Raw genomic sequence first — 22,746 nt, forward strand, 5'->3', positions numbered from 1 at the left:
ATGAATAAAATTAGTGGCAGGTGCACGTATAAAGAATGTAAAGGCGACTGGGAACAGAACAGAATAACACAGGAAGTCAAACTAAATAAGAGCGTGACGAAAGCATATTTATTGATATATTTTGGCGCAAAAGAATTACTTTTCTATGGGTGTGTATTTGTGTGCACAATGGCGCTCAAACGTGTAGGCTTATCGGTATTGGCTACGTTTACATGCAAGTCAAATAACCCTATCAATATTAGCAATAACCTGGTTGTGCACGGCTGTGTACCAATAACACCAATAACCATTTTCAAAACATGTTGACATGCAAAGACGGTCTATAGACGCCTTTCTGGTGTTTTTGTATACTGGAAGAAGAACCGCCAAGATGTCTGTCTGTCACGGTCGGCCACGAGAGCTTTGCGGTGCGACCCCAGGATGCAGAGAGCAGGACCAAATGCAGGTAAATAATATTTATTTTAGCAATAATAGCAGCAGAAGGAAACACAACTCAAGTAGCTGACGGACAAACAACAATGATCCCACAAGGGGAGAAACACACACCAGAACTAGATGGGACAAATTAGGGACGGGTGTGGGTGGCTATGGCAACGAAGGCAGACGAGGCAAAACAGGAAGTCCAATACAAAATAAGTGTCCAAAATGAAAACCAAAGCCCAAGAAAGTAACTCAAACTCAACCTGTCACGTGGGAACCCACACAGGGCGTGACACTGTCACTGTTTTGATCCCGATTGTTTACAATCAGCATGTATACAGGAATAACCCTGTTTGTTCAGGCATGTAAACGGGTTATTCTGAATGTTTAAGAAACCAGAATATTGACTGCATGTAAACATGTCGTGTAAATGTGCCACATACGTGGGCAGCAAATGTTTGTATACATGCATTTTCACTCAATGTAGATATTTGTATACTAGCCGCATATATGCATCACTGCATACGAGTAAATCTGACCGCAACCGCTGTAGCGACATAATCTCACTTTTTTTTTTTTTTCTCGATGTCACATTATTTCTGCCATGCATACATACATACATCCCCACGGTTCACTTAAGACTTATTAAGGCTGATAGTTGTACGTTCTGCTGCAGCTGGTGACTTGACCTAAAGCAGCTGAGTCTGTTTGAGCTTAATGAGGAACCAGGGTTTGCCTTTTGGTCACATGATTGTGTTCCCTCGTGACATGGTTGTTGTTCAGGCTCATTTGATTGTGCCTGAATGTCAAAGGTGCTCTTGTGCAACATATTGTATTGACCTGCATATAAGACGGCTGTCAAGAAAAAAAATGGCTGCATATGAGTGACAGAAGAAAACTTGAAAAAAATCACTTATAGTGTAACCTACATGTTTTTGTGTGGACTCCTTCCAAATTGCATATTTTTGAAGCCAAAAATATCTGACAGGCGTGTACTGTTTCCCAATTATATTGCTTATTCAATCAATAAATAGCACTATATGTCTATGCTGTGGCGGCACGGCGGTCGAGTGGTTAGCGTGCAGACCACAAAGCTATGAGGACCAGGGTTCAATTCCACCCCATGCATGCGTGGGTTTTCTCCGGGTACTCCGGTTTCCTCCCACATTCCAAAAACATGCTAGGTTAATTAGCGACTCCAAATTGTCCATAGGTATGAATGTGAGTGTGAATGGTTGTTTGTCTATATGTGCCCTGTGATTGCCTGGCGACCAGTCCAGGGTGCCCAAAGACAGCTGGGATAGGCTCCGGCACCCCCACGACCCTCGTGAAGATAAGCGGTCGAAAATGAATGAATGAATGAATGAATGAATGTCTACGCTGGGTTTTGCCTGTATATATTGCATCTTAGAGGTGAAAACTAGCAATTGTGACTGGAAATGAATCAGAACTATTGCACAAATATTGATCAAAGACGCTATAATCATTCGGAATGTCGCAAAGAAGGTACACAGAGGAAAACATCACAAGTTGATGACAACGTAATTGTGACAGCTGTAAAGAAAGACCCGAAAACAACCGGTAGGGACGTCAGAAACAAGTTGCAGAGAGCAGGAGCGAAGGTACAACTATCTACTGTTCATAAAAGGACTGACCTTCCTATGCTTCTTGCACATATGACCAACTGAAATTATGCTTTTGTGCATTCCTAATTTTTAACGTATTGAATTAATGATGAGTTTCATATTTTAAGGAATTATTTAATTTGCCTTCCTTTAATTTTATGGACCGGTAAAGCACTTTAAATTGTCTGTGTATGAATTGTACTCTAAAAATAAACTTGCTTTATGTTTATGTCGTTGAATGACATCAAAACTGATCAAATGAACCAGAGTCCACGACACTGAACACTTGATTTGACTTTTAATTATAAGCAATAAATAAAGCATCAGCCTACTTTAAGTATCCGTGATTGTTTTGCAGTCATACGTTTAATGAACCTGATCATAACCATTAAAGCAGTATGAATTATGTATCGATGTGGTTCACAAGCGGTGTGTGTCTCTGCGTACCACATAGATGGATGTAGCCCTATTGAAATAATCGGTCCCAGGGTAAAACTAACACCCTTATAAAACATTCTATGTAACATTATAATGCTGATCAATACGCGGTATGTTTTGAAAGTGGGAAGAGAACATCACTGCAGACACCTCACACCCTGCGCACAAACTGTTCAAACTCCTTCCCTTGGTCAGTGTTGGCAAAAAAAACTATAAAAAATAATGTTTTTTAAATGGCGATAATGTCAGTCAGACACTCACATCTGTCTAAAAATAAAATAATAATAACCATATTTTTCAACATCATTTTAATTTTGAAGTCCGAAAGTGGATTTTTCTCATATGAATCATTTTTTATGATATTGGCATACCCAAACATTTCAAAAATAATTTCCAAACAAAAAACTCGGGAGCTGTCACTGTCTCTCATGAAGGGCGTGGTCTATCGTCAACGCAGCTTGTTGTGTTATGGCGTTCATGCAGGTTTCTGATTGTGGGTTTGGAGCAGCCTATAAGCCTGACTATATCACTGTAGCTCTATCAGTGCTAGACGTAGCATGATGCCGTTCACTGGACTAGCAATGCTGGCCTTTTTTGGGCCTTTATACAGGCCTCCAAAACCAAACCTCAAATTATGCTAAAACCAACTGAGTATTGCGCAGTGTGTATTTGGTCCCAATACATCAGTGCTAGACGTGGCATGATGCCGTTCACTGGACTAGCAATGCTGGCCTTTTTTGGGCCTTTATACAGGCCTCCAAAACCAAACCTCAAATTATGCTAAAACCAACTGAGTATTGCGCAGTGTGTATTTGGTCCCAATACATCAGTGCTAGACGTGGCATGATGCTGTTCACTGGACTAGCAATGCTGGCCTTTTTTGGGCCTTTCTATAGGCGTCCAAAACCAATCCTCCAATTATGCTAAAACCCACTGAGTATTGTGCAGTGTGTATTTGGTCCCAATACAAATATGTGTAACATTACATATGTTGGAATGAACACACATGTGGTGTATGGACTTATGGTTCAGAAAATATGGTGACTCCATTTCCATTTCCAAAATGGTTCCTGTTCTAAATCTCTGAGAGGCTTTTAACTTCCTTTTACTTTTACATTATGCTCCTAAATTGGTCAAATAGTAGCCTATTTTAGCTTCAGATGTAGTTGTAAACCTTGATCCCCTTTCATGACTATTTCATGTATACTTTTTGGACCCATGTATAATTCAAGCTCGGAACTTGGAGTGACCTTTAAGAGTCGGTTGATAAGAACCAGTGGGATGACTTTATGTTGCTACTGCCTGAAAGCAGACAGACAAGAGGAGTTGTATTTTCTATGATTATTAGACAATAAGGAGGGAAATTACATACAGTGGACCACAAAGACTCGTGGATACGTTGCTAAGTCACAAACAGTCCATGCACGTGTCAACTAAGGCAAAGGCGTGTACGTGTGTGAGGGGTGTGTTAAATAATGTATCAGCTCAGACCTCCTTTGTGTTTCAGAAGAGGATTAAGCAAAGTTCCAGAAAGGGTAGTCACGAAACACACACACATAAGAGGACACACACACACACATACATTTTTAATATGGGCAGAGGCTTTGCTTTCTTGCAGAAGTCACTTCAATTTCACCCAAAAAAAAAATAATGCTACCAATTCAGACTTTTCAAAATATTCCCACACTTAGTGTCAGTTCATATTTTCAATGTTTCTATTGAAAATGAATGGGCAATTTATATGACGTCACTGTATGACCCATTCTGTCGGGCTTGTAAAAGCTGCCTGGTTCCTTACTCAGAGATCTCAAGTTCAAGTCCAGAGTCAAGTTCAAACTATTGAACTACTCTAACTTCCATTCTACGATTTAGCATATTTCCACAGCATTTCAGTCAAGCTTCAGCTTCCAAAAAGCTAAATTTTACCTTTTCAAAACATTTCAGTTTTGCTTTAGCTTTTTCAACATTCATATATAATGTCTACTGACGCTGCATCGTCTGCATCATTTTTCTTTTTGTCATTCCATGGAGTATTAATTGATGCTCTGTGTGTATGTATTTACTGCATTTATTTACTTAATGTCAATGTCATTTCTGCTGTTCATCTGACTCCATGACTATGCCCATTCATTTTTAGTGGGAAAAGTTTCACTGACAATATGAAATTACACTAAATGTGACAATATTTCGAAAAGTCTGAATTGGTAGCCATTTTGACCCGAATGAGCTGAACGGTTTGATGTTGGATTTTTTCAAAATGAAAGGCCGACTATATTATTTATATCGAATTGCGGTAAAGGAAGAACGATTACAGTCAATGTTGTTCATATTATAAATGTAAATTATGACTACACTACTACTACTATACTGTACATTTGTGTTCTTATTTGAAGTCATGTACACCCCTTTCATTAGAAAGAAACCTTAGAAAGAAATGGAAGCCAAAATTAGATACAGTTTACGGTGATGTTAAATGAATAGACTTGTGTCTTTACTGTAATGTAATGACACTGAGTCAGATGCCTATTGATCTTTGAGATGTCCCTTGAATTTCACATTCCAGTCAGGGCGCCACCAGTGATCAATCAACTTTAAACCACAGGCTTTGCTGTGGGTGTGTGTGTGTGAATTGGAGATTTACACCTTATTTTGTAGAGCAATTTCACAATTAAATGCACTTTGATCAGTTTGAGAAATGGCTTATATTATTAATCTGTCAACAAATGAATGTGATGGTGTCTCTTGGAAGGAAGAGGTCAACTACAATTCCCATTCTTGTTGATCCAGATTGTCTTCCCAGCCGCTATGGATGGAGTGTTCACCAGAGCGGGACGTCAGGCGGTACCTGCTACCCGTCTCAGTACTGCCAAGTCGGGCAGCGGGGATTATATATAAAACATGGTGAAGGTGTAAGAAAAGCAACACGCTTGTGTTTAAACAACTACCGCTACTGCTGTCACACAATGTGTGTTGACAAATGACCTCAAAGAAAATATTATACTGAAAATAGCCAAAACTCTCTGAACACGACAACTTTTACAGAATAGTAATGTGGGAAGTATTGTTAAGAACCTTTTGCTTCATGGTTTGAGTTTTATAGTTCCAATATTAACGGTTCTCAAGTGCCTCTTTGAAACTACAAGTAATCGCTACTGCAGTAAAACTCTCACAGTAGAGCAGCAGACAACACAGGAAAGAAGTTTTCCTGGCGACTGAGGTAGATAATTAAACCGCTAACAAGACAAACATTCCTCTGAGGAGACCAAGATGGCTTCACAGAAATTCATTCATTCATTTTCTACCGCTTTTCCTCACGAGGGTTGCAGGGGTGCTGGAGCCTATCCCAGCTGTCTTCAACAAGAGGCGGGGTACACCTTGGACTGGTGGCCAGCCAATCACAGGACACATATAGTCAAACAACCATTCACACTCACATTCATACCTATGGACAATTTGGAGTCGCCAATTAACCTAGCATGTTTTTGGAATGTGGGAGGAAACCGGAGTATTCAGAGAAAAACCACGCATGCACGAGGAGAACATGCAAACTCCACACATAGGTGGCTGAGGGTGGAATTGAACTCGGGTCTCCTAGCCGTGAGGCCTGCGTGCTAACCACTTTTGCACCGTGCAGCCTGTATAGTAGTCTATCTGTAAAATAAACCTACATTATGTTAAACAAATGGAATCTCCCAATGCCGCCACCATCCTTCACAATAGAGCAATGGAATTAATCAAGGCCTCAATTAGGATTTCTGACAGCCTGCAGCTGAGCGCAAGAATGTCAAAACCCATCATCAATACACTCCAATAATTAACTCCAATTACCCTAATATTCTCATCATTCTTTCTTTCAATCAGTTGATTGGAATTCTGTCTGCGTCCTTTTATTTCATTTAAAACGACTACAAAGGCCACAAATTCCATACAAACAGAACACACACAGTGATGACGCACACCAACACACATCCAGTGTAACAGTTTATACACACACTTGCAATACACTGAATAATAACTGTGTTCTCTACATAGAGTAAATAAAATACCACTAAGAAGGACTTTTGTTTGCCAGGCTCCTTCAATGATGTCATTTTTGGATGCAGAAGATGCAGGTCAGGAAAAATTGGGTTCATTCATGAACAAAAATAGCAACAGCAACGTGTGCTCCCCCAGGTGTGACAATGCACTGTGTACCTGCTCGGTGTTTCCTCCTGCAGCTAGTGTGTGTTCTTGTCTGTATTTCATGGTGTTACACTTTTGTTATGTGGACATATTGGTTGGTCCACACAAGACCAATGCAAATATGTGCTTCTTTTCCAATTAAATTGTGTGTGTGTGTTTGTATTACTGCACTATTAATTGGAAAGACTGTCTGTTTGCCTGCAAGTTGCAATAAGTCAGTGTTTCTCCCCTGTGTTCAAATCACACACCTCTATGCATTCAAATGAACAACTCTTAACATGAATTCCAATGTTGTTCATCTGTCACCATTTTCAGTCGCTGTGTGCAGGCACATGACTCAATGTGGTCCATTATTGTCATTGTAGCTCCCCCATAAATATAACTACATTATTATTTTATGCAATGTTGCATGCAATGCGACAAGGACCGCGATATTTGGGCTACGATTTCAGAGAGCAATGTTTTTCTACCTTGATTATTATTATTAAATCAGTTAGAAAATGAATCATTAAAATGAATGAATACAATTTGAAAATAAAAATATTGATATAGGGGCGGCACGACGGTCTAGTGATTCGCGCGCAGACCTCACAGCTAGGAGACCAGGGTTCAATTCCACCCTCGGCCATCTCTGTGTGGATTTTGCATGTTCTCCTTGTGCATGCGTGGGTTTTCTCCGGGTACTCCGGTTTCCTCCCACATTCCAAAAACATGCTAGGTTAATTGGTGACCAAATTGTCCATAGGTATGAATGTGAGTGTGAATGGTTGTTTGTCTATATGTGCCCTGTGATTGGCTGTCCAGGATGTACCCCGCCTCTTGCCCGAAGACAGCTGGGATAGGCTCCAACACCACCGCGACCCTCGTGAGGAAAAAGCAGTAGAAAATGAATGAATATTGATATAGTTAACAGAAAAACTGAAGATGTGTGCATTAATGATACTCAATGTCTAAATTAAGCATTTTCAAGCATAAACATGATAAAATAAACCAAAATAAGGCATTCAGAAGATGTGAAGTGTCAACATGAAGTTTAATACGGTGTCTTGTGTGTGTGCCTTTAAGAAGCGGGGCCTGGGAAGTGATCCGTGTGACATCAGCTAGCGAGAGCATGAAGCGGCTTTTTGAAGGTCATGCAACAGCATCTCAATAGCATTCAGGTCAGGACTTTGACTAGGCCAGTCCAAAGTCTTCATTTTGTTTTTCTTGGTGGACTTGTATTTTGGATCATTGTTCTGCTGCAGAACCCACGTAGGGTTCTGTTTGAGGATTTTTTGGTAGATAGTAAATTTCATGGTTCCATTGGTTCCATTACAGCAAGTCTTCCATCACACTACCACCACCATGTTTTACTTTAGGCATGATGTTCAATTTCTGAAATGCAACGTTATTTTTATGCCAGATGTAATGGGACACACATTTCCCTAAAAGTTCTAGCTTTGTCTTGTCAGACCACAAAGTATTTTCAAAAGGTCTTCAGGATCAAGGATCAAGATGTTTTATAGCAAAATTGAGACGGACCTTCATGTTGTTTTTGCCATGTGTCTTTCTTATGGTGGCGTCATGAACGCTGATCTTCATTGAGGCCTGCAGTTCTTTCAATGTTGTTGCGGGGTCTTTTGTGACCTATTGAATGAGTCCTTGCTATGCTCTTGGGGTAATTTTGGTTGGCTGGCCACTCTGGGAAGGTTCACCACTGTTCCATGGTTTTGCCATTTGTGGATAATGGCTCTCACTGTGGTTTGCTGGAGTCCCAAAGATTTAGAATTCTTTCTTTCTTTCTTTCTTTCTTTCTTTCTTTCTTTCTTTCTTTCTTTCTTTCTTTCTTTCTTTCTTTCTTTCTTTCTTGCTTCGTTTCTTTCTTTCTTCCTTTCTTTCTTTCTTTCTTTCTTTCTTTCTTTTTTTTTCTTTCTTTCTTTCTTTCTTTCTTTCTTTCTTTCTTTCTTTCTTTCTTTCTTTCTTTCCTTGCTTCCTTCCTTGCTTCCTTTCTTTCTTTCTTTTTTCTTGGGGGGAGTGACGCCTGCAGGTCTTTGGATATTGTTGTGGGGTCTTTTGTGACCTCTTGGATGAGCTGGCCACTCCTGGGAAGGTTCACCACTGTTCTATGTTTTTGCCATTTGTGGATAATGGCTCTCACTGTGGTTTGCTGGAGTCCCAAAGCTTTATAAATGGCTTTTAATAAACTTTTCTTTTTTCTTTGTTTCTTTCTTTCTTAGGGGGAGTGATGCCTGCAGGTCTTTGGATATTGTTGTGGGGTCTTTTGTTTTTTTGTGGGGTCTTTTGTGACCTCTTGGATGAGCTGGCCACTCCTGGGAAGGTTCACCACTGTTCTATGTTTTTGCCATTTGTGGATAATGGCTCTCACTGTGGTTGAAATGACTTTCCATACTGACAAAGCTCAATTACTCTCTTTTATTTTTAAATATTTTATTTTCAATAAAATGAAGAAAAAAAATGTGCATATTTCACACATAGATGCAAATGGGGCTTAATCATGATTGATTGATTAGAAATTTATTTTTAATCATTTGACAGCGCTACTTAAATCATTATGTGAACAGTTAATACAATACAAAATAACATTATTTTGATTTTAAGTTATTGTCTGCTGAAGATGGTCTGCATACAGTAGCTGGAGTCCAAGGTTCATATCATGCAAAATTGTTTGGCTTTCAGGAAAAGGTATTTTCCACTGTCAAAGCTGAAAATTGAGCTAATGTGCACATCACACTACACCGAAGCATGTCGTTCATATCTTCTGCTGACCTGCATTTTTGCTGCCTTCTTTAAGATTGGTGACTATTTAAAATCCTCTCCTCCTCCACCTGTGTATGTATGTGCCCACAATAAAGTGAGTATGCACACACCTAAGATATCAAGTGCTGACTGAATGCAACATTTTCACATCCTTTATCAGTTCCTGCTCTGTTTTTTTTTTTTTTTTTTTAGCTTCTCTGCTGTCTAGCCTGGTTGTTGTAGTTGGTCACAAAACCAGTCTAGTTCCCCACCACCGTCTATGAAATTAAGTTTTTAGAAGCGAAACCCAATGAGGAGTTTTTATCATTTCCAATTAAAACCTTTATTGTTTTACGGAAATATGTAAACGCTCCGTGGGAGCTCGGTTAGCGCTATTAATTGATTTCAAAAGGTCTGAATCGTACGCTAACTGAGTCAATTTTTCCCATAAGAAATAACTTAAATGGAATTAATTCCTTCAGGACCTCTAAAAATATTAACACCAAACACTTTTTAAAAATAGTTTTGCAATTACAGTTTTACATGCACCTTAATGCTCTTAATTATTTAGTTCATTTTCGTTTTAGTTTTTTGAGCATTGATTGCGGTTGCTTACTTTGGTCATGAAATGACTATTACTTGCAGCACCGCCATGCCGCACCGTGACAATTTCAGCTTCTTCTCGTTGCTGTATTTTCCAAATTTATTTATTTTTATTCTTTGGGTTTGACCGCAGGCTAATAACAAAAAAAAGATGCATGTCCAAATGCACTTTGGACACCCCTGATTGATTTTATGGTCTTACCTTTTGTCTATGAAGTGCATGGACCCTATAGCCTTCTCCTGGAAAGGTTCTGGTAAAGTTGGATATATCATCCTCCAGCATCTTCCAGCTCAAGCACACCCTCACACTTTCAGCATGATGCAAGTACTGACATTTCTGTTTATATGAAAAATAATGATTGTATCTTAGGTTTTTATCTTGTATTTGGTAAGGTTCTGCCTCACCACCAGGTTCAGGAACAGCGTTTTTTTGCCCACCCCTTCCACTACTCACATCCCCCTGCTGAACTCTGCCCCCCCAATCACTTCATTGCAGTACTGTATATATTTCTGTTATTATATCTTGTCACATTCATACTGTGCATACTGTTTATAATCTGTATAATCTGCAATAGCCATATTATAGTCATTTATATCCCTGTATATATCCACACTGTATCATAGTCATAGCCTGTTATAGTTTGTACATATATCTGTCCACTTACAGCTCTATTCTATTTCTATACTTACTTACTAATAAGGTATTTATAATTTTGCACTTCTGGTTGGATGCTAACTGCATTTTGTTACCCTGTACCAGTGACATGAGCAATAACAATAAAGTCGAGTCAAATCTAATGTAATGTAATCTAATGTAATGTAATCTAGTCTAGTCTAATCTAGTCGAGTCGAGTCTAGTCTAGTCTAGTCTAGTCTAGTCTAGTCTAGTCTAGTCTAGTCTAGTAGTCTAGTTGAGTCGAGTAGTCTAGTCGAGTCGAGTCGAGTCGAGTAGTCTAGTCGAGTCAAGTCTACTCTAGTCGAGTAGTCTAGTCTAGTCGAGTCGAGTAGTCTAGTCGAGTTGAGTAGTCTAGTCTTGTCGAGTTGAGTAGTCTAGTCTTGTCGAGTCGAGTAGTCTAGTCGAGTCGAGTCGAGTAGTCTAGTCGAGTCAAGTCAAGTCTAGTCGAGTAGTCGAGTCGAGTCGTCGAGTCAAGTCAAGTCTAGTCGAGTAGTCGAGTCGAGTCGTCGAGTCAAGTCAAGTCTCGTCGAGTAGTCGAGTCGGGTCGTCGAGTCGAGTCGAGTAGTCTAGTCGAGTCGAGTCAAGTCTAGTCGAGTAGTCTAGTCTACTCTAGTCGAGTCGAGCCAAGTCTAGTCGAGTAGTCGAGTCGAGTCGAGTCACCTGCCCTGACCTACAGGTTCCAACTTCACGTTAAAAATACAATTCAACCTCTGACAGTAACCGGAAGTGGGTTAGGGGAAATTGAACACCCCTTTTTGTCTCACGTTTTATGATGATGTCTTGGAAAGGTTGTCTTGCCTCATATTTGCAGCAATAGCACCTGCCGTCATCCAATCCTGTACATGCTCTGATCTCGATTAGCGTTTATCATGTACTTGTTATTTCCTCCTTGCCCCCCCCCTCATTACATGGATGCAGTTTTCCTGTCATTGTTTTTCCGCTTGTTGCTATTTTGACGTTCCCCTTGCCTCCTTCTGGGAGATTAATTAGCCGTCTACCTCTGAGATAGGTACCTCTTGGCGGCATTCACTTTTCCCCCTTCATCCCTCTCTGTCTTTCTCTCTCTCTCTTGGTTTATTCCTTTGTCTGCTTGAGGAGCTCCTGCCGTGATGGGAGATACTTTGAAATCTTCCCGTCAGTCAAAGTGCAATTGCTTCTGTCATTTTGTGTGTCGAAAGAACCCAATTTGACAGATGTCTTCTTGATGTAGATTGCATTATTGGCAAGTTCATCCATATTCAAAGCCCGGCCTCATGCTGTATGTACAAAAAGGATGGAGAGCAGATGGGTCACTGGAGACAAACGCTTAAGCCTTTGTTGATAAAAGGATCAATGATTGCGCTAGAGGACAAGAACAAAACGGATCAGAAAGATTATTTGACACATTATGCAAATGTTTGAGACAAGATTTATGCCAAGGAGTGTTTTCCGTTGTCTTTTCTCCACATGAATGGAATGTAGACGTCAAACCCTGTGGTGGAAAGCACTTAGTGCAAAAAAAAATACAACTTTGCATAATTTTCTTTCTTGCTTTTCATCCTTAACTAACAGTACTCTGTTTTAAAATTTGATGTGCTAGAGTTACTCTAACACAGAATCTAGTTTGAGAAGAAGCTGTGTTTGCAGAAGAAAAGGTTCTCTCTTAAAATAACAATCCGTCTACTTCAGGTGGTGGTGTGAGGTCAGGTTCTGTACCGGCCTATCAGAGAGGAGAAAAAGCCCCGTCACATGCAAATATTTATTTTCTGTCCTCCCAAGTCATTCACTTTGCATGACTTGCATGACCAAGCATGAAATATTGATGATCTCCTACATTTACTGCGTGTGACAGCATACTTCCTATCAAGGGTTGGTAGGCAGCACTTTTAGAACATTAGCCAGTTTACTGTGCATGCAATTAAACAACAAGGTCCCACATACATCCTGCAGTCCTGAAGGGGTGGGGGTGTGCATGAGCGGGATAGTGCTTGTCACTGCTGTCCTTCCACAGTGTCCTTCCACAGTGGCAGCACCAACTGAAGAGCAGCTCTATAGAACAAATCAATTAATTTGACTGCCAAAATAGAGAAGTATATCGTCAAGCTCACCAGAAGGTGATCAGACTTTTACAACAAAGTATCAGAAGTTTTCCAGGAGAAGGATAGAGTGCATGGACTTAAGACTGTGAATCTTTTTCCCTTAATGGAAACAAATAAAAATGGCTTTAGAAGTATTTTAAAACCCCAAAAAATATTTTTATTTTTATTTTTATTTTTATTTTTATTTTTATTTTTATTTTTATTTTTATTTTTATTTTTATTTTTATTTTTATTTTTATTTTTATTTTTATTTTTATTTTTATTTTTATTTTTTCATTTGATTTCTGTCCTGTTCATTGTAAAATACCAGCAGGGAAAAAAATACATGAAAATAAATACATTTTATCGTGTTAAGAAATGATTGAGCGACAGATACAGTTATCAAAAGAGCCACTTCTGACTCGCAAGCCATCGGTTCCCCACCCCTGGATTATTCACAGCCCTCGGGACGCCCCTTCATATGAACCCATGCACCTCTAAATCACAAGGATAGCATGGAAATAAATAAGCCTCACCTCCAAACCTATGAGGGATTTGTGTGGGAACAATCAATACAAACGCGGAGTTGAGCTGTGTTGACGACACGGCAGGGCAGCGGTGCTGAAATAAGTAATGGTCACCTTACCGGCTTTCTTGTAGCTAAACTAGAAGAATGGCAAAAAATTTCACCTGCTGCCACATTTTGATAAATGACTCTCTTTTCTGTCTTGAAATAAGAGCCAAACGCGAGTGAGTGTATGTGTTGTAGCCAAAGGCCAGTGAGCATGTTTAGGGTAAATGTCATGTATAAATGGCTGCACCACATCTCCTCCCTTCATCTCCGCTATGCCGTTTCACTTCGTATCCCCCTCATGACATCAGGGGCCGGTATGTCGGTCAGGTGATTGCATGACTGACATCTCAGCTGCGTATCCAGGAGACCAAACTGAAGGTTCTTTGCCTCCTTCCTGGTATCTGGAGGCTTGCATGCATGAGACAAAAGACTGAATACAGAATTGTATTCGACTGTTTTGTTTTGCTCAGCTTTTTTCTTGTGCAATATAATATTGTCACTTTAACTATGAAGAGGGCTGCACGGCGGTCGAGTGGTTAGCGCACAGACCTCACAGCTAGGACACCCGAGTTCAATTCCACTCTCGGCCATCGCTGTGCATGTTCCCCCTGTGCAGTTTCTCCGGGTACTCCGGTTTCCTCCCACATTCCACAGGGCACATATAGACAAACAACCATTCACACTCTCATTCATACCTATAGACAATTTGGAGTCGCCAATTAACCTAGCATGTTTTTGGAATGTGGGAGGAAACCGGAGTACCCGGAGAAAACGGGGAGAACATGCAAACTCCACACAGAGATGGCCAAGGGTGGAATCGAACTCGGCTCTCCTAGCTGTGTGGCCTACGCACTAAACACTCTTTCCACCATGCACCCCAAATTTAGCCATTCATTCCTTCATTTTCTACCACTTATCCCCACAAGGGTTCCTGGGGGTGCTGGAGCCTATCCCAGCTGTCTTCAGGCGAGAGGAGGGGTACACCCTGGACTGGTCGCCAGCCAATCACAGGGCACATATAGACAAACAACCATTCACACTCACATTCATACCTATGGACAATTTGGAGTCGCCAATTAACCTAGCATGTTTTTGGAATGTGGGAGGAAACCGGAGTACCCGGAGAAAACCCACGCATGCACGGGGAGAACATGCAAACTCAGATGGCTGAGGGTGGAATCGAACTCGGGTCTTCTAGCTGTGTGGCCTGCGCACTAACCACTTGAACCATGCAGCCCAAATTTAGCCAAAAAAATCACAATAATAATATAAAAAATAGTTGTTTTACATAAAAATAACAAATATAACACCATGAATTGTTTACAATTTTCACATATACAACTAAACTGTGTGTTATGTTATGTTAAAATTTCCCTTCAATGTGTAAAATCCTTTGCATTACAGAGCGAGATTCCTTTATCATATGTGGTATAATTATAATTATGAAATTGGAAGCTGTATAAGATGTTGCATCCAGTGTTGGTCCTGACCTCATCGCTCTACCTCCTCTGTTCGGGGGTGATGAAGACCAGTGCAAGTCTCGACTTTTGGACTGGAATGTCTCTTGTGCTTGTTCTTCATTTGCCTCCTTCTCTCCATCTACTGACTGAACTGTCTTCTACTTCCTCTTCTATATCTGCTTCAACTTCAGTGCCTTCTTGTTCCATCCAGAACCGCTCTTACTGATGCTGGTTAACCACCCACTCATTGTGCTCACAGTAATAGGAGTGCAAGGCAAAGATATGATATCATACTTTGATTGGTCTGGAAAGTGTGGGGGAGGAGTAATAATAATCAAAATATAAAAAGTAATCAAATTGTTCTAATGATGCACACACAGCAATAAACAACTTAATGCTCTGTTCTTGCTGCGTGAGGCGTTCAGGCACACTTGCAATTCTGAGTGTTTTGAGCTAATTGTTTTTATTTGTAATCATGTACCCTGTATTAAAAATTGGTGTACCCCTGGGGTCACGCGTACCCCACTTTGGAAATAGAAGTCAGGAAATGAGATAGTAGCTAAAACAACACATTGTTTAATGAACTATTTGCTTAGCACCATGGCCCTGCAGCGGTGATCCCCATAGAGTGAGACTATTCCTTCTAAAAGCTAGCAAAACAAACTTTACCCACAGAGATTTGGTCGGGACGACCTCATGAAAGCACCATCATTCCTCTCACAGAATTTCACAGTCCAGTGAGCAGCATCCCTCCTCTGCTCGCCCCAATCTCTCCGTGTGTAATAGTCTCCTCCACAGAATGGGAGGTTCCCCAGCTCCTGGAGCTCATTTATCAGGAGGAGGGGGGATGCCACCACTCTCAGGGCTTCCCAAGGGGGGAAGGAGGCGGAGGAGAGCAAGGCGTGAAAAAGACTGAAGGATGATGGACCTCCAACTTATATTGGAAGTTCAATGGGAGGGATGGCCTAATCGGGGTGGTGAATCAGGGGGGCAGATTACACAGCAATGTATATTTACTGGACGCTTCATTAGGTACACCTCCACAATTGCTTTGTTCAGATTGTATGCCTATAGTATTAACATGTTTTGGTAATGGTAATGGTATTATTTCATTTGAACATGCATCAGATTACAATTGAATGCATCACATAATCAGTTCACAGTTCCACATGTCCATCTGGTACTTTTACAATCAGTAACTGTTACATTTGTTCACTTCCTGCTTTCTTAAAGTTTTTTTTTTTTTAAAGTACAAGGTGATATGAGCATCCAATGACATAATGTGTACCATAGTAAGTGTCAATATAGTGATATGTATAGCACATCATGACTGGTTCAAGACTCTTCATCCTTGTATTTAGCAAACATCAACTGCTTGTATTGTTTCTTGAATTGGCTCATCGTTGTGCATTGTTTGAGGGTCTTACTCAATCCATTCCATAGTTTGATTCCACATACTGAAATGCTATGGCTTTTTAACGTAGTCCTAGTAGTATATAGTAAGTGTTTCAAATGTAGTTCTTCCCTGAGATCATATTTCTCCTCTCTTGTAGAGAAGTATTGGATGACATTTTTAGGTAATTGGTTATTTTTAGCCTTATGCATTATTTTAGCTGTTTGAAGATGAACTATATCAGCAAGTTGAAGTATTTGTGATTTTAGAAAGTTATTATGTTCTCTGTAGGCGGCATTATGAATTATCCTTACTGACCTTTTTTGCAGTACATTTAGCGAATGAAGATTGCTTTTGTAGTTATTACCACATTTTGTGTGTACAAATCATATTCTTACAAGCCTTTTTTAAGGTTGTCATCTACCCTGGAGGTTGTCGAGTAGAGACATACATGAGGTAAATCTGTAATTGTTATGTGACAGCCGTTTTGGAGGTTCGAATCCCTGCAGGCTTTTAGTTATAGTACCAAGCCGGTGGCACTCATGTCCCAAAGGAGGCTGCGGTAACTCACCTCTATCAATTTACTACTTTTTTTACTACTACGCAATTCCTGGACGCCGCTGTGGCAAATTGTTCACCAAGGTTGTTTTGTATTGCATGTTGGCAAACAATTACTTAAGGACTACTGCAGCGTCTCTGTGGAGTTGCAGTGTGTTTTTGCTCAATGGAGAATTGACACAATCGTCACTCCTCTATGTGCCACTTCAGGGTGTTGTGGGGAGTGCATACAGGACTATGGAGACCATACACTATATCGATCTAAGTTTTTATTATTAAAACTGGAATTGAACAAGACAAGATGTGATTTTAGGAAAGTTACAATGAAAAAATATGTATAACAATATACTAATTGGAGACCAGGGTTCAATTCCACCCTTGGCCATCTCTATGTGGAGTTTGCATGTTCTCCCAGTGCATGCGTGGGTTTTCTCCGGGTACTCCGGTTTCCTCCCACATTCCAAAAACATGCTAGGTTAATTGGCGACTCCAAATTGTCCATAGGTATGAATGTGAGTGTGAATGGTTGTTTGTCTATACGTATGTGCCCTGTGATTGGCTGGCCACCAGTCCAGGGTGTACCCCGCCTCTCGCCCGAAGACAGCAGGGATAGGCTCCAGCACCCCCCACGACCCTTGTGAGGAAAAGCGGTAGAAAATGAATGAATGAATGAATATACTAATTGGCTGCACAGCGGATGAGTGGTTACCACGCAGGCCACACAGCTAGGAGAAACAAGTTCGATTCCACTCTCGATCATCTCTGTGTGGAGTTTGCATGTTCTCCCTGTGCAAGTGTGGACTCCACTTTCCTCCCACATTCCAAAAACATGCTACGCTAATCAGCGACTCCAAATTGTCCATAGGTATGAATGTGAGTGTGAATGGTTGTTTGTCTATATGTGCCCTGTGATTGGCTGGCGACCAGTCCAGGGTGTACCCCGCTTCTCGCCCGAAGACAGCTGGGATAGGCTGCAGCACCCCCGCGACCCTTGTGAGGATAAGCGGTAGAAAATGAATGAATGAATAAACAATATAATAATTATTTTTTACTGTTACCTTGCATTGCTCTTGACAAGGTTTCACACTTCTGCACTCTGTGTGTATACTAACGGCCCCGCCTCCACCCATAGAGACAAAAAGAACGTATGGCTGACGAAAGGGCTCACCCCGTTCATGCCATTGTTTTATGGAACAATAGTGTCAATGTGCTGAAACCAATGCACAACTCTCTTCCTGTCTGTTTGGAGGCGGGAGACAAACAGTGGGTCCTGGGTCTTTCCCAAAGCCTTCTAGCGGTCTGACGTGCCCTGAGGCATCCCGACCAGATGCCCAAAACACCTCATGTGGCTCCTCTCAATGTGAAGGAGGAGTAGTTCGACTCCGACAATTATGGTTGAGAGCAGGGATGTATTGTTTGTTACAGTCATGTGACCAAATATACAGTAAGACACCAGAAAAAAGGTTGTCTTATATGTTGGTGTCAATATGCTAATTCTTGTTGTGTAGAGTGCATATACACATTGCTTATATTATATATTGCATATATCTTAAAAATAACAATGACCTGATACTGCTGGTATACTATCTATCTATCCACAGCCACCCTTTCTCATTCTCGCCGCTTTGCTTTTTCTTTGTCTGCCATGTTTTCATCAACTGGTGCTCCACCTCTTTTCTTCCACATGGTGGATGTCTTTCAACCTCAGCTTGTGCTTTTTCCAATTTCCCTCTCCCTCCTTAAACCCCTCCAGGTTATCTGCTTTGTATTATTCGCTTTCATTTGCTCATTCCTATTCTGCTTTGGCTCCCCGTATAGCCTATCAGAGTCTGACACCAGAGGGAAGGCTGTCTGCCTTGAGAGCTCAATAGGTTAGTCGGTGTTTTCTGGATCATTTTTAAGGGTGTTTGACTTTGTCAGTCAAGTATGAAAAGTGTATCCAGTAATTCCTCGTTGGCTGTTAATTGGTTCTATATAAAGCAAATATTTTCCGTAGAGCAGAGAAAAACCTGTTAACAACCTTCTAAATATGTTTTTTTTAAGTCTTCCAGATATGGAATAATACCCATATAGTCACGTTTATACTCGTAGCACCAAATATAGTAGATATAATCAAAGAAAATAAGCCGTTTAAGATATAAATAAGACTTGTGCTTGGGCTTGTTGCAATAAATGTGTTAAGTGAAGTCGGGGTTCAGAGTTGAATAGATTACGGGTGCAATTTTGTGTATCATTGGACCCATAAAACATAGGCTATATTTCATGGGTGCAATGATACACAAAATTCATGGTTCAGTCCGATATGTTTGTGTTATGATTTGACATTTTTTGATACAAAAAGTGTTCCGTTCTTCTCCGGGTACTCCGGTTTCCTCCCACATTCCAAAAATATGTTAGGTTAATTAGCGACTCCAAATTGTCCATAGGTATGAATGTGAGTGTGAATGGTTGTTTGTCTATATGTGCCCTGTGATTGGCTGGCGACCAGTCCAAGGTGTACCGCGCCTCTGGGATAGGCTCCAGCACCCCCGCGACCCTCGTGAGGATATGAATGAATGAAAAAGTGTTCCTTAAATAAATGTATCTGATGTTCCATTTTTGTAATATACAGTATATTGTATATACTGCATATATATGTGTGTGTGTACAATATAGGCTGTATATACATGAAATATATGGATATTTTATGTGTATATACTGTGTATGACTGAAAAAAACAGGACCCGGAATTCCTGGTGGCACCACAGGTACAAAGGTGTGAAAAGTTCTGTATTGTGTATAAAATTAAGACAGATACAACATCAAATTAAAACCACAAAATGCATTCAAACTCACCATCGGTTATTTTTCCAGAGAGAAGATTATAATCATTTCTCAGATGAGGTGGTGGGTGAGAATCTTCAGGTCTATTATGTAACGCTTGCAGCTGCCAGTATATGCGCACATGAACACTCTCCCAACTGTGTGATTTTTTTAGTGTCTCTCTTTGGTGCATATCTGCTTAAAAAGTATGCTGATTAAATTTTTCTGATAAAAATGCTGTATAAATGATTATGTGTGTGTTTCTTGAAACAATGCAGAAGCTGTAAACCATTACATAAACCATAAACCATTACAAGCAGGTGAAATTGGCTCATTAATAGTTTGTAAATATAGAAACAATAAGTTGGCACATGCTTGAAAGTAAACACTGTACATAGAATATAGAAATTAAATGAATTATTCATTGTCTGTCAGCTGGAGTCCATCCCAGCTGGTTGTTTGTTTATACAGTGGAGCCTTGGTTGGTGTATGCCTTGGTTAACATACGTCCTGGTTAGAATACTTTTATATTTTCTTTGGTTTGCACACATTAATGCTTGTGGTTTGTTGTGTTATTAATGCACTGCGTCCACTGAGTCCAACTGCGTTCATAACGTATTTTTATCACACAGTGTCTCTATTAGCAGTGTGTTAGCACAGATACCAGAACCGGAAATCATTGTCACGGAGGTTTGTCACTGGTCTATGACAATATCAGTTATTGAGTCTAACTAGCACAGTTAAGCCACAAGTCTCTGCTTTTCTTATTGATTATGGATGCAAAATAAGCCCCAATGGAGCCGAAGAAAGTTGGACTAGAACTGAGTCCATCACATAATCAGTTCACAGTTCCACATGTCCAAAAGGAGTAGGAAGAAGCAAAGCTTATTAAATCCTACCCCTCCATCTGGTACTTTTACAATCAGTAACTGTTTCATTTGTTCTCTTCCTGCTTTCCATAATACAGTTTAAGGTTGTTTTTTTTTTGTTTTTTTTTTAAATAATGTGATATGACCATGCAATGACATTATGTGTACCATAGTAATTGTCAATATAGTGATATAAATATGTCCCATGTTTGGGACAAATTTTTGTACAAATTCCAAATGGTCATTGTCTTGGCGTGAGATGAGGTTTTTGAAGACCGTTTTTGTTCTTAAAACCATTGTCTCCTAGATGCCGCCTGATCGTTATTGGACCTTCATTTGAACCGAGGATCTTCCCATGTCTTTGACATACAGAAAATCCTACCCTAATGAGGTTAAGCGGCATAAAAAATGAATGGATAGTATAGCTTCTTGACGAGGCAAGAAAATTGTGGCTGAAATGTGAGAGGTGTACTTTTTTTGAAATGAGTGAAATTCGGAGCTTGATCTTCACTTCAGCCCCTTAAGTCCCAGAGACGTTTTCCAAATGGATGTCTGTGTCTTCACTGCGCCTTGTTTGCGTGGGGGGAACACGCCTGACATATTTTGTGTGCTGTCAAAGCACATTGTGTGTGAGTGATTACCTGTCATGGCAAGTATGGGGCTCTGCTTACTCCCCAATCACATCACTGCTTTTACACTTTCATCAGTCTCCTGCTCTTTAGCTTCCTTACTCACCATCGGGAGTCCTCTTTTTGTTTCCTGGCTGTTTTCTGAAGGCAAATATCATGCCTCCAAGCAGCATAACAATGTTATACACAAAACATTAAACTATATTAGGAAAGCAGGAAGTGAACAAATGTAACAGTTACACATTATGTCATTGTATGGTCATATCACCTCGTACTTTGGTACTTCGGTACATTATTAAAAAAAAACAAAAACCTTAAACTGTATTATGGAAAGCAGGAAGTGAACAAATGTAACAGTTACTGATTGTAAAAGTACCAGATGGAGGGGTAGGATTTAATAAGCTTTGCTTCTTCCTACTCCTTTTGGACATGTGGAACTGTGAACTGATTATGGGATGCATTCAATTGTAATCTGATGCATGTTCAAATGTAATAAAACCATTACCATTATATGGATGAAAGCGTTGGGACACGCAGTCATACTGAAAGTGGAAAAAAACAGCTGTAACAATCACTATATGACATTGGTTGCTTGTGGACGGGCAGCAACAGCAACATTCTGATGGACTTCAGTTTTTTATGTGTGCTAAAAATAGCCATCGCTTCCTTTTTAGTCCTTAGTACAATCAAAGTCAAATGATAGAATCACAGATCCAGGGTCATTTGTAGCTTTTCCAACTCTAGGAATGCATGAGTGGGATGTTTTACTATAATTCTGCCCTCAAAAACCTCATTTTAACTGCCGGATCATTAAAAGACACACATACACACCGCAAGCCGACAGAGACCCTGGGGCAAATTTCATTCACACAATAAATGGCGTATCCATGTTGGTAATTCCCCTGTGTTGACATAAATTACAATGATGACTTTTCAGCAGTTTCTAACTGTATCGACCCAACAGTAAATGCCAGTCTTAAGTGGGACGATATGCTGGGATGAGGGCTTTATGGATGGCAAATCACATTGTATTGATTACACTGTGCATCTGTCCTTCAATCAATGGCTCGCTGTTTGTGGCTGACAAAAAATGAATACATCCAAACTGTAGTAAATGGTAATGGTAATGGTATTATTTCATTTGAACATGCATCAGATTACAATTGAATGCATCACATAATCAGTTCACAGTTCCACATGTCCAAAAGGAGTAGGAAGAAGCAGAGCTTATTAAATCCTACCCCTCCATCTGGTACTTTTACAATCAGTAACTGTTACATTTGTTCACTTCCTGCTTTCCATAATACAGTTTTTTTTAAATAATGCACCTCGTATCGAAGTACAACTTGATATGACCATACAATGACATAATGGGTACCATAGTAAATTGATATAGATATAGCAAACAAATGAAACTAATAACACACAGGAATAAACACAAATCCATATACTATAAACAAGATAAAGCAAAACATATAATGGCAAGATATTGAATATAAATGACTGTAAGATGAGTGCAAAGATGGATTAGTTCATGTACCAGCAGGAGTACAGGAGGTTGATTGACAATGATGTACAGCCAATCAGAACGCAGAACACAATGGGAAAGTTCACCAGACGTTCCAACATCTCCAACTTCCACACTCTCTTTGTCCTTTTTCTACTTGAGGTGCGTTCACAGACATTGGATCATCGACACAAAACACAAGCAGGCCGTCCATTAT

The 22,746-nt window shown here is 40.1% G+C and overlaps 1 protein-coding gene across 1 annotated transcript in view; it reads left to right on the plus strand.

Moving 5' to 3' along the window:
- The first annotated feature begins 385 nt into the window (after positions 1–385).
- LOC131108260 (A-type potassium channel modulatory protein KCNIP2) overlaps positions 386–22,746 on the plus strand; it is a 141,301-nt gene continuing 118,940 nt past the window's right edge. The window contains exon 1 of the mRNA XM_078799413.1: positions 386–445. Coding sequence (XP_078655539.1) covers positions 421–445 — 25 coding nt within the window. The 5' untranslated portion in view covers positions 386–420. The remainder of the gene's footprint in view (positions 446–22,746) is intronic.

Source organism: Doryrhamphus excisus, linkage group LG20, assembly GCF_037039965.1.
Source record: "Doryrhamphus excisus strain RoL-2023G ecotype Guam linkage group LG20, RoL_Dexc_Guam_v1.1, whole genome shotgun sequence".
Taxonomy (NCBI): domain Eukaryota; kingdom Metazoa; phylum Chordata; class Actinopteri; order Syngnathiformes; family Syngnathidae; genus Doryrhamphus; species Doryrhamphus excisus.